This window comes from Pyrgilauda ruficollis, unplaced genomic scaffold (assembly GCF_017590135.1).
Source record: "Pyrgilauda ruficollis isolate IOZ18807 unplaced genomic scaffold, ASM1759013v1 scaffold34, whole genome shotgun sequence".
NCBI classification, from domain to species: Eukaryota; Metazoa; Chordata; class Aves; order Passeriformes; family Passeridae; genus Pyrgilauda; species Pyrgilauda ruficollis.
Window position 1 is genome coordinate 1,436,590 of NW_024524822.1, and position 12,866 is coordinate 1,449,455.

At 48.1% G+C, this 12,866-nt stretch overlaps 1 protein-coding gene across 1 annotated transcript in view; it reads left to right on the forward strand.

The window, feature by feature from the left end:
* Window positions 1–12,866, forward strand: part of PNPLA7 (patatin like phospholipase domain containing 7) — a 120,483-nt gene that overhangs the window by 45,212 nt on the left and 62,405 nt on the right. Inside the window, exon 17 of the mRNA XM_041475190.1 lies at window positions 1,829–1,942. Coding sequence (XP_041331124.1) covers window positions 1,829–1,942 — 114 coding nt within the window. The remainder of the gene's footprint in view (window positions 1–1,828; window positions 1,943–12,866) is intronic.

Consider the following 12,866-nt stretch of genomic DNA (forward strand, 5'->3'; position numbering starts at 1 on the left):
ATTAATTATTATTATTATTAGTAGTAGTATTAGCAGTAGTAGTTTATTATTATTATTAATCTGGTGCTCATTTTGTGTGTCTGAGTCCATAGTACTATGAGGAATTAATTGCTTCTGTTGGAATTTGCTGTCAGCATAAGCTTTGAAAAAAATCCTGAAAAAAAGGCCCCAAAATCAATCAAACAAAACCATCAACCCCCCAACCTCTAAACAACTCAAACAGCTCTAAGCTGATACATTATTTATTTCTTTTTCTAGTGGAAAATTAAAAATGCAAAGTCATGTTCACTTTGATTTGAAATGTGAGTAAATTGCATTTAGGAAGGGATTTTTCTGTTTGTGCTTTAACCCCAGTAAGCCCAGCTGCTACAGCAGCAAACATTCGTTTGGAAATGGCTGATCTATGCATTTTAAGCCCAATAAACATTGTCTGCTGCTGAAGCTCCCAAAAAGCAGCACTGGGCTGTTGCTGAGCAGTTAAAGGCTGTGGCTCCAGTGATGCTGCAGGATGAGGCACTGGCCATCTGCAGAGGCTCCAGCAGGGAATTGCATTTCTGCATTTCCACGCAGCACGAGAGGCTGGGGCAGGTCTGGGGCAGGTGGGGGTTTGGACAGCAGCTGCATTTGGTTTTTTCCCCCCAGGTTGTTTTATATGGTAGCAGATTCTCTCCATAAAGGAGAAAATCTCATAATAACTCTCTTTGTGTCGCCATCTTCTTCTTTATACTTCTACTGTCAATAAAATAGATGTTTCTAGGTGGAATAGTTGGGGACTGGTCAGGGAGGTGTGTTCTGGTGTGGATCTTCCTTGTCTGGACACAGCCCTGAGTGAGTGCTTGAGCAGGGAGGTGGGACTGGATGAGCTCCAGTGCTCCCTCCCAACCATTCCTCTTTACACAGCACAGGCAAACATAAATATGTTTAAAAAAATTAAAATAATGGAAAAGCAATGCTCAGTTTTGGCCTAAATGTGCTGATTTGCCCCTAGAATCCCAGGCTAATTTGGGTTAGAAGGGACCTGCAAGCTCATCTTGTTGCCACCCCCTGTCATGGGCAGGGACACTTTTCACCACCCCAGGTTGCTCAAGGCCCGCCCAGCCTGCTCTCACCCCTTTTTTGTTTTTAGGAAGTTTCAATTATTTCAAGGTTGTTGGCATTCAGCTTCCAGAAGTAAAATGGAAGTGTTTCAGCGTGGCTTGAGAAAAGAGGGAGCAGCAGAGAAATAGGGCTTTCCTGGCTCTTAGATGGCTTTGTCACCATTAGCACTGAGGGCTGGAAAGCTCTCAGGGCTGCTGTGGTGCTGAGCTCACTCTGGGGGTTGTTCTGGCAGCTGTTGGAAGCAGCTCAGACAAAACTTTCCCTCTGGGAGCTCCCTGGGGCTGTGGGTTCTGTTTCTGTGAGGAACTGCAGCTGCCCCATGGCAGGGGGATTTGGGCTGCAGAGATGGTTGTGGCAGCTGTGGTGCCCTGGGTGACACCCCTGGGACAGGCAGGGCCCTGCTCCAGCTGTGGGGGAGCAGCACAGGTCCTTGGGAAGGGTTCCACCCCTTGGTGCTGCTGCTTGGTGTTTGGTACAGGCTGGGAATTGTCCCCGGTGCTCTGTCCCTGATGCTCTCTTGTCCCTGGTGCTCTCTCTGCCACCTTTCTGGTGCCCTGTCCCTGGTGCCCTGTCCCTGGTGCCCTGTCCATTATGCTGTCCCTGGTGCCCTGTCCCTGGTGCCCTGTCCCTGGTGCCCTGTCCCTGTGCTCTGTCCCCGATGCTGTCCCTGGTGCTCTGTCGCTGTGCTCTGTCCCTGATGCTGTCCCTGACCTCTGTCCCTGTGTTGCAGGTGGAGGCCCTGACCCACCAGCCCAGAGCCACCACGGTGCACGCGGTGCGGGACTCGGAGCTGGCCAAGCTCCCGGAGGGGGCCCTGATCTCCATCAAACGCAAATTCCCCCAGGTAAGGGAATTAAAAGCATTTTCCTGTCTCTCTCAAAGGATGTCTGGGAAGCTCAGGCTGCCTGTTACCACCACATCCTCTGGGTTTTCTGAGTGATTGATGAATTCTGAGGAAACATTGCGTGGTCCTTGTCTGCCTGAGCGGATCCATCCCAGACTTCCACCAGCTTCCCTCTCATCAATTGTAGCAGGCTTTTATTGCAGGGCTGCTTTGTGTATCTGGGAGGAGTTCTGCTTAGATGCAGGATGTTAGCAAAGTGGAAGTCACTAATCACTTAGTGTTACTGATGGGAAATGGAAGTTTGGCTTCTAAAATCCCTATAAAAATGTTATTCATTCCTCCTCCTCCTGGGGCTCAGAGTCCACCCTTGGTTCTCTGTACCTTTATTTCCACAGCTTTGATATTTGGGGTTTGGGTTCCCTCTTCCTGCCATTTTAGGTTGTCAATCCTCATTCTGCAGCTGCCAAATCTGTCTGTGTCCTGAAGACTCTGATTGCTCCCTTTGAATCCATCAGCTCATCCATCTTATTTAATTCACTTGACATTATATCTCTCTCCTGCAAATTTGGAGACTGACGGACTTGAAATTTAATTCTTTTGTCCCTAAGTGCATCAGGGACATTATACTAAGCACTAAATCATTGCATTGGCCTTACAGGCAATTCTTTAATGCTGTTACTTCAAATTATTTCTGATTTGTCATTTTGCTGTCTTGAAGATCTAGGCTTTTTTTAAAATCAGATTTTTTTAAAAAAATCCTGCAAAAACAATAAACCGGATTTAAATACTTGTATTCTCTTGCTTTCCTAGCACCTTTTTTTTTTTTAACTGTACAGTATAAAGCCTCAATTCAGGCATTTTCATAGTACCAAAATGGTGGAGTTTTATCTGTGTTATTGCCAGGAGAATTTAATTATGACAGTAAATGTTCAGAAGTTATGTCAGTGAAAAATAATCTTTCTGGTTTCCCTGTAAGGGTTATTTTTGCTGAAGTGTTCCTGAACTTCTGTTGGGGATTATTAAGGCACTTCTGGTCCCTGGAGCTCACTTGAGCAGACCTGTGAGTTTATTCCTCTCTATTTAATGTGATTCCCTGCCCAGGTTCATGAACTGGGAGCTCAGTAGAGAGCTCACCACAAACTGGGGACAACCCAAACATGTGACATCTACTCTGGAGCTGCTGTCAACCATCCCTGTCCTTGTGACTGACCCAGGAGGGAGGGAATGACCCAGAGAGGATTCAAACCCACCTTTCTGCTTGTGTAGTGGATGATTTTAAATGTAACTGCTAAACATACAGACTGTAAATTTCCAGTGTCACAGACTGGTTTGGGTTGGAAGGGACCTTAAAATTTATTCTGTTCCACCCCTGCCATGGGCAGGGAACCTTCCCCTAGACCTGGTTGCTCCAAGCCCATCCAGCCTGGCCTAAACACGGAGCAATGCCTTGAACACTGCTCTGCACTAAGGCTGGGTTCTAATTCTGCCTCTTTATCTGGGGCAGGAATTTATTTCAGTGTCTCTCTTCCCTTTCTGCCAGCTGGCAGAGCTGTTTTCCCCTGAACAGTGATCTCTGTGGAGCTGTGAATCTCTTTGCTTTGCAGTTAAAATTGAGCTTGAGTGTTACATTTATAGCACAATTCAAAACATTTATTTGTAATAGAATTCAAATGTCTTTCCATGTCTAAAGAGTAAAGCCCATCAGCCTCAAATTCCTGACCTTTTTCAGTATGGAATCAGATTTCTCTAGACTTGCCTATAGTCTGGCCTAATTAGTTGCAATGAAACAAAATGCTAAAATAGATATTTTAAGGAAATGTGTTGCAACACAGGTTGTTAGAAAGACACATTCGTGCTGCTGTTTGAGGTCTCGAAATTCTAAGTAGACGTTAAACTGGTATAAAAAAGTGAGAACTTGCATTTTTTTTTTCTGTGGGGTTGTTTTAGAACCCCACTAGAAATAGAAAGAGGAATGTAAGATAGACTTTCTGTAGGTGATTTATGCAGTTAATGCCTTCAGACTGTCTTAAAAACTTTAGCTAAAATACTTTAATATTATTTCAGAGTCCTTGGGTGTTCACTTTTTTGTCTGTTAAGTCCATCAGGAAATGCTTTGGGTCGGAAGGAACTTTAAAGCCCATCCAGTGCCACCCCTGCCATGCAATCCCCCTACCCTGCTGCCCACTCTGCTTTGGATACAGGTAAGAGAGGAAGGACAGAAGTGAGAGAGAATTGAAGTGATGGAGCAAAACTATAGGGTAGAAATTTAGGAGACAGCTAGAAGAGCCAAAGTAAACTTTAAAGGATTTTACTGGAGAGAAGTGCTTGAGCTGGAAACTGATAAATGTTGTGCAGAGGACAGGGGCTGGTTCACTTTATTTGAAAAAGAATCCAGGCATTAGAGGATCAAAAGCTGCCCATGCCTGGACAGTGTTACACAGTTGCAAAAAAACCCCTAAACTATGATAACAGAATGCTTTTTGGAGTGAACAAATTCTGACATTCTCCTTGATGCTGGAAAAGCTTCAGCACCAGCCTGTGGCAGCACATCTGAAGGCAGAGGCAGACCAAAGGAGGAGAGTCTGGAGGACAAGGAGGCAGCTGAGTGCTGGTTAGAAATCCTGACCTATAAAGACAAAAAGCCCATAGAAGACGTGCTGGCTATTTTCAGATGTATAAAATTGTCTTGTGCTGGAAAGGGCAGATGCTGCTCACCATACTGGAACAGAGCAACTGGGACTGAACTGAAATGGCAGCAGTTGCAGTGAGAAAAAGCTCACTCTACTCTCCAAAAAGACTAAAAGATTACTTGTTTTTATAACCTCTTCTAAGATGATCAGTGGAGTAATGCTTAGTGCTGAGCAGAGGGATGGACTAAATGAATTCTCTCTGTCCTATTTTCTTGGCTGTTATTCTAGGAGAGTGATTTATACACAGGTTTATGATGTTGTTTTCCCCATTCAAGCAGAAGTAATAAAGTAATGAAGGGATAGCAGGTGCAATAGCTCTGAAATAATTGACTGGGTAGCAAGAGCTGGCTGGTGATTCAGCAGTGGTGGAGGATTTCCCTCTGCAAAGCAGAAAAACACAGGGCAGAAAGCAGCTCTGCCTCTATCAGCTCCATGCTCCTGCACTGCCTGCTGAGGGTAAGTTGGCATGAGTCTCACTTGGTGAACAATGATCAAAGAGAGGTGCTGGTCCCCAGGTCAGGTGAAATCCTCTCTTAGTTCATGGGAGGACTGGATTTTTTTGGTGTGCCTCTTGGCAACTTCTGCAGAGCCTGAATGGTGTGTGTGTGTTAACAGCCAAAAACTGGGCAGTTCCTGAGCCTGGGTTTCCCTCTCAGTTTGTTACCCTTGAGCTTTACAGAACCAAGGAACCACAGAGCATCCTGAGCTGGAAGGAACCCACCAGGATCATCAAATCCCAGTCCTGTCCCTGCCCAGACCCCCAACAATCCCACCTGGGCATCCCTGGCAGCGCTGTCCAAAGGCTCCTGGAGCTCTGGCAGCCTCGGGGCCGTGCCCATTCCCTGGGGAGCCTGGGCAGTGCCAGCACCCTCTGGGGGAAGAACCTTGCCCTGAGCTCCAGCCTGAGCTGCCCTGGCTCAGCCCCAGCTGTTCCCTCAGATCCTGTCCCTGTCACAGAGAGCAGAGGTGGGAGCTGCCCCCTCATGAGGAGGCTCCAGACAGTTCCTATGAAGGCTGAGAACCCCTTTATTTTAGGAGTTAGTGGGAGGACTCCATCCTGCAGACTCTTCCCCAGCCATGCTGTGTTTGTAGGTGATCCAGGAAGGGTTCCAACTCTGGAATGCATTGTAAGAAAACATTACCTGGTGCGTAAGAAAATTGTAGGACGTGGGTGGTGCTTGCCAGTGAGAACTGTGTGAAATGAGGGAAATCGTGCTCTGTTAGTCCAAGCAGTCATTCCAGTTCCTTGAGCTGAGATGTACAATCTGGAGAAGTGGAATGGCTGATCCTTGGGGGAGATCCATGTGACTGCCTTCTGTTTTGTCTCCTGGAGAGCTGCTTTGGTCCTGGGAGAGGCAGGAGCTGATGTGCTAGGATCTTCCAAGTGACCCACCATAGCTCAGGTTATTCCGAGGGCTGAAACAGACGGGTGAATGTGGGGAGCCTGACCTCAGTTATAAATAACAGCCAAAACTTCAGATTATGTGCCCAGAAATGACAGATGTTGATTTCTAGATCCTGCTCAGTCTGAAGAAGTCAAGCTTTCATCATCTGGCTTCTCAGGAAAGCATCTCAACCTTGATTCACTCTGGATGTGGCATCCTAGACATTCCCAATGGAAAGTGGTCCCTGGTGCCAAACTTAATGCTTCTGTCCACCCTGGTGCCCCCTGCTCTCCAGCACAGCCCTCAGGGTTCTCTGCCAGCCAGAGCATTTGCTCCCTGACAGCCTCTGTGCTCATTTCTGGTGCTGTTCGAAGCTCTCCAGCCTTGCAGGAGTGGAAAGGAATTGATTCTTTCTATTTTCGTCCCTGCCTTCAGTTCTGGAAAGTAGGACAGGGAACCAGCTCACGATTCCTGGCACCGCAAAGCAGCGTCGAGGCAGCAGCAAGAGCACAAAAATCTGTGAGCAGATCACAGAGATGTTCCAGCACTGCTGCAGAGCTGGGATCACATTTCCTAGATTAGCTTTGACTCTTTTGAGCTGAGTTAGTTTTTAGAATTCTAACTTGGAATTTAGACCTGAAGGAAATGGTGTCGAGAATCTGCCTGGGAGCTGTGGGGGCTGAACTGTGAGACAACCTTTGGCGTGCTGAGAAATAGAAAGAGTTTTTCTGCATCTTTCTTTTAATTCTCTGAGTCTGCCCTTGGGCTTTAAATATATTCAGAACCTGTCATCCATCTCCAAGTGGAGTTCTGCTCTTCATAGGAGTATTTGAGCCAGAGCCTCTCTGAAGTGGCTGGAGCCTTCCCTAGGGTTATCTGCCTTACAAAGTGAGCTCTGTAATGTGCCCTCTTTTCAAAGTGCTGCCCACAAGAACTGGGCGGATTGTGTGTCATGGCTTAAGCTTGATGTGGCACTGGGGAATAGGTCAGGAGAGGCTGTGCTTCTGGATTTTTCTGTATTTGTTGTCCTGGCCCATTCCAGTAAGTGTTCCTCGATTGTAAGAGGAGTGGATGTGAAAAGGAGAGAAGGAATTCAGTGAACACCGTGGTCACTGAGTGAGGCTGGCAGAAGGGGGGATTTAATCAGCACCAGTGCCAGAATGACATTTTTCTTCAAGACACAATTGATCCCAAGTGTTAGAAGTTCAAACAGCCCCAGGATAAAGCTTCAGTTCCTCTGTGGGCTTCAGCAGCATTTGAAAAGGTGCCAGGAATTGTTGTGAGGGAGCGTTGAGGATTTGCTTTGTCACAGGCTGATCAAACGTCAAAGTTTCAATCAGAGACCTCTTGCTAGGCTCCCTGATTCCAGGACAAGCCAGTGTTTGTCTGATCTGGGGCCATGTGAAGCTGCAATAACACCCTGGTTTTATTCAAGCTGAGGATCTAATTTACCTATCCTCCCTTGTTCCTTAGAAAAGATCCTTAAGAAAGCTGGTCGAGGATAATCTCAGCTCTTGGAAAGAGCTTCCCAGAAGCTGTTCTGTGGATTTGTGTGGGTAAAAAAATGGCTGTTTGCACTATTTGACTCCCATTGTTCTTATTTTGTAGAACAGCAAACCCTTGGCAGGATGTTTTTCATGGCAGCTCATCCATAAAGTTTCTGTGTGGCACAAAACCCTTTTACAGGTCTTTTAACTAAATCACACCTGAATATGAAGCTCTGCAGTACCGTGCTATGGTACCAGTAGATTGTTATTTGACATTTAATTTCTCTCTGGTGACCAATGACCTGTGTCAGGGGAGGTTGAGGTTAAAATGAGGAAAAGGTTCTTCCCCCAGAGGGTGCTGGGCACTGCCCAGGCTCCCCAGGGAATGGGCACGGCCCCGAGGCTGCCAGAGCTCCAGGAGCCTTTGGACAGCGCTGCCAGGGATGCCCAGGTGGGGTTGTTGGGGTGTCTGGGCAGGGACAGGGGCTGGGATTTGATGATTCCTGTAAATCTCTCCAGCTCAAGAGGTTCTCAGAGTATTCTGTGATTGCAGTTTGGGGGTGCCTGTTAGGTGACTGAAGTTTTAAAAGCTGAACTAGGAAGCATCTTACTATTAGACTTGAAAGGCACTGGAGAGTCCGCAGCTCACCTCCAAGGCTCCTTGTTCCCTGCAGCATCCTGGTCTGTTTGGTCTGGATGATGGTGGAGGATCCAAAGAGGAAAGCCCCATTCAATTTTGGGGTGAACACATGCCTTGGCTGTGCAGGACTGACACAGCCATGTCAGGTTCATTCTTCAGCCCAGGCTGCTTTCTTGGCCCAGGAACCTGCAGGAGACAATGGGAGGAACCTGCCAGGGCTGGGGTGGCTCCCTTGCACAGGAGCTTTGATTTAAAATCACAGACAGTGAAAGCTGGACCCTGGTGCAGGGTAGGGCTGAAGTGATTAATGTATCTTACAGTTTGGGGTTTGTGTGTTTCCTTCTAACACACACTTTTATGTATTTCTTCTGTTGTAACTAAAAGGGTTTTGTAGTACACAGGACCTCACATCAGTTAGTTGTGGCTGTGAATTTGGATATTGGTGTTGATTTTGTGAAATTTTCCCCTGATTTAGAATTGCAGAATGGTTTGGGTTGGAGGGGACCTTGAAGCCCATCCAGTGCCACCCCTGCCGTGGCAGGGACATCTCCCACTGTCCCAGGCTGCTCCAAGTTCCAATGTCCAAGCTGGCCTTGGGCACTGCCAGGGATGCAGGGGCAGCCACAGCTGCTCTGGGCACCCTGTGCCAGGGCCTGCCCACCCTCCCAGGGAACAATTCCTAATTTCCAATATCCCATCCATCCCTGCAGTGGGAAGCCATTCCCTGTGTCCTCTGCCTCCAAGCCCTTATAAACAGTCTTTCTCCACATTTCTTGTAGGCCCCCTTCATGTATAGTTTTCTCTAAATCAAGAGTTACCTATGATGGAGGGAGCTTTGTTTGGATTGGTTGTTGTCTGTCAGCAGATAATTCAGTTTGTCAGGCCATCCCATAATATTCACATCCCATAGTATTCACAGATTGAAATAAATGTCCATAGGAAAATATTCCATCTGAGTTCTCATGAAAATCACTTTTAAAAGAGCTTTTTGTAAATCAACTCTTGAGTTTCACAGTTGAATAGGAACAAAAGCTTTAACCAGAACCCAGCCTTGGAAGATTAGCAGGGGTGGGTAGTAGTTTGCAATATTTAAAGGGATTATAGGAAATACAGCACTGCAGAGTGACTGTAACCTCTTGGTGTGGGAATTCCAGTGGCTGTGGAGCAAGTGGTGCTCTGATACCACCTCAGACCGAGGATGGATGGAGCACTCAGCTCTGTGCTCCACCAGCAATAGCAGAGCTGAGATCCTGCCTGGCCACATCTTGCTTTGGAAACAGGAATTAATCATCCTAAAGAAAGGAAATGCAGCCCCTTGGGATGTGGTGTTTGGGCCTTGCCCTGCCAGGTCTGTGGAGTAATTGAACATTAATTAAGCACAGGGAAAATTAATGGTTTCCCAGAAGCTCCTCTGTAGCAGGTGGAGGAGCAGACTGTCACAGTAGACAGGAGAGGTTTGGGGTGCTGGGAGAGCCTGAGTGGGTCTCACTGGGATGGAGTTGATCCAGAAACAGCCAGGAAGGTGAGATGTTTGTAGGTAGGTGAGGTGGTGGGTGGTGAGCTGGGTGGGAGAAGTGGAATTGTGCTGAGGGAAGTGCTCTCCAACACCATTTGAGAAACAAACTCTTGTCCTGTTTTGCCCTGCACAAAAATGTCTTGGGAGTTCATGTGAAAAGGGGAGTGGGTGGCAGGAGGAGGAGGAGAAATGGTCATTTCCCTTGGAAAGTGTGTCACCGGAACATCCTGCTCTGGGCCAGGGTGATGAGGTGACATCTGCAGTGGTGTCTGTGGGAGCTGGAGGGCTTTGGGGCTTTTGGAGAATGACACTGATGCACCTGGAGCCCCAAGTAGCTTTTGACATGGAGATTTACTCAGTTTCTTAGACCTGTAAGGTCAGATTTTGTCCTTCTGGCCTGAAAACTCTTGCATAAGCTCAGGAGAGTGGGGTTTTGTGTGCTTTGGGGATATTTTTGATGGTGAACTCAGTCACCTTACTGACCTGGGCAGACCCCACGATTTCAGACTCACTCCACGAGCCCCTGTAGGGCCTCTTTAGGTGCTCTGTGACCTTCCTGAGTCACCTCCCAGCCTGGGCAGGGAGCAGGGGGTGGGAAGCTGTGTTCCCTGACAGTTTGGGGAGCTCTGAGCAGACCTGTCCTGGCAGCCAAGTGTCCAATCCACAGCTCCGCTGCTTGTTACTGTGATTAACTGAGCTGGCTGCACTCGCTGCTACTGCTGTTCCTAATCATGAGGAAGGATTAATTCCCCTTCCTCACCAACTAAACCAAGCTCAGCTCCATCCCCAGCACGAGAGGCCCAAAAGCTGCCTTTGCTTTACTACAGGCAATTAACGATCCTTGCCTAATTTAGGAACCTGCTGGTGTTGTTAGATCCGTCTGGACTCCGACTCGCTGCCTTCTTGCAGATTTTTCTTCAAGCCTTAAGTTGAAGCTGCCTGATCCTGTGCCAGCAGGAGGGATGTTTGCAGGGCTGGGTGCTAGAAGAGGCTGTAAAATCCAGGATGTGCCGTAGGGTGAGCACAGCAGATGCGTCCGATCAGGAAGGCTGTCTGGCCTGGGTGATGGTGACACCCTGAAAATGAGAGAATTCTGCTTGTGCAGATGTCTGGGAAGTGTTCTGGGCTCTTCTGGCACTGTGGTTGAGAAAGGCAGGTGTTCTCATGGGGAAGGGGGCAGAAGGCTCTGGGAGAAGCAGTGCCCAGGCTGTCCCTGGCTCAGGAGTGCGGGGCAGTGCTGGGGGCTGCACTCCCAGAGGAGGGAAACTCGCTGTGTTCTCCAGGTCAGTCCAGTTCCTGCCCTACCCCACTGCCAATTCCCAGAGCTTTCCTTGAATTGTTAAGGTTGGAAAAGTCCCCAAGATCATCAAGTCCAACCACTCCCCCAGTGCCACCATGACCACCTCTAACTCATGTCCCCTCCTGCCACATCCACACTTCCAGGGATGGTGACTCCACCACTGCCCTGGGCAGCCTGTGCCAGTGCTTGACCTCCCTTGCAGTGAAGGTTTTCCTAATATCCTTCTAAACTTCCCCTGGCACAGCTTGAGGCTGTTCCCTCATGTCCTGTCACTTCTTACCTGGGAGAAGAGACTCAGCCTTACCTTAATTTCCTGCAAAGTGCAGCTGAACAGGAGGGATAAGGGACTGCTGAGTCACAGCCCAGATTCTGCACAGAGGTACCCACCCTATAGCTGCCCTTTGCCTCCATCTCCTCCAAACACACTTGGAGTAACTGCTTCCCTTCAGTCTCTGTCATTGGCTCCTAGCCCAAGGGCGAATTCCTGCTTGTTCCTCATCCTCCCTGCCCAAGCCATCCCTGTCCTCTCCCAGATCCCTTGGCTTCCTTGTTGTCTATTGGGCTGCATTGAGCTGTGCTGCTCCTTCCCATGCTCTGCTTCTGCGTGGGAGTGAGAATAAAGGGGCTTGGAAACCTGAAGGATGAATTTTTCCTGCTGGTTTTCAGTTCTCCCCACCTGCCCTGAATTTGGGGAGAGCTGTTCCTGCTGCCCTGCTCACTGAGGGCTGTGGGTCGATCAGGTCAGGTCTGCTATCGATGGAGGGATGTGATTTGTATTGACTTCTCCCTCAGAAGGATGGACAAGTCCCTTTTAGAGGAAAACATTGCCTTTTTGTGAGAGGATATCTGGCGTGTGTAATATAAAACGCTGTGGAAATTTCAGTTCTGAGCTCGGATCCCAAATTGATGTTCCTTGGACGTTGCCATGACTGCGACAGAGTGACTCATCCCGTTCTGGGGAGCAGCTTTGCTTGTTGTACAAAGTCACCAGGGAAATAATTTTCCCTATCTATACATACCAAGGCTGTATGGTTTGCTCCAGCAAACAAGACAAATAATATTTCCCAGTAATAGGAGCAGCCAACTGGAAAATGAGACCAATAGGTTCTATTCTTAGTTCCATCATTAACCTTGGACATATTTTGTAACTTAGCTGGAGCTCTCCTTAGCTGTCTGTAAAACAGAAAAAGTTATAAATACTGGAGATGGTTTTAGTAAGTAATTAAAATTCTGATGCTTAAGTGCTTCAGAAGTGTAAGATGTTCACGGCACCTCCCAAAACTGCTGAAGGAAAGTCCTGCTGTGCTGCTGCAGGTTTAGGTGAAGCCTGTTAGCTGGGTATAGCAAATGTGTTCTGGGGGCAGATTATCTCCTTTAGCAAGGGACATCAGTCTCTATTTTTGTGAAGAATTCTCTGTTTCCCTGAATTCTCCCTGTGGTTGGGGTAGTTTTATGTAGCCACATGTGGCATCTTTGGGGAATCCCAGAGCCTCAGAGCTTGGTGGTGTTGAGTTGTGTGGTTGGGTGACCATCAGATTCTGTTGTATTTAGGACAAGGGAAAGCATTTTAGATCTGAGATTCCAGGATAAGGCAGGATGCTGGAGCTTTCCTGCTGTCCTCCCCACGTGGGTGGCAGGGGCACGGGCACCATGCCTACTCCTGGGGCAAGGAAGAAGCACTTCCAAGGGGTTTGTCCTGGTCACTGAGGAGATGTTCAGATGTTGATGTGGCATCTTCACCAGTTTGCAGTCATGGCTATGGGGCAGAACTGGCACAGGGTGCCCAGAGCAGCTGTGGCTGCCCCTGGATCCCTGGAAGTGTCCAAGGCCAGGTTGGACAGGGCTTGGAGCAGCCTGGGACAGCTGAAGATGTCCCTGCTCCCTGCAGGGGTTGAACTGGGTGAGC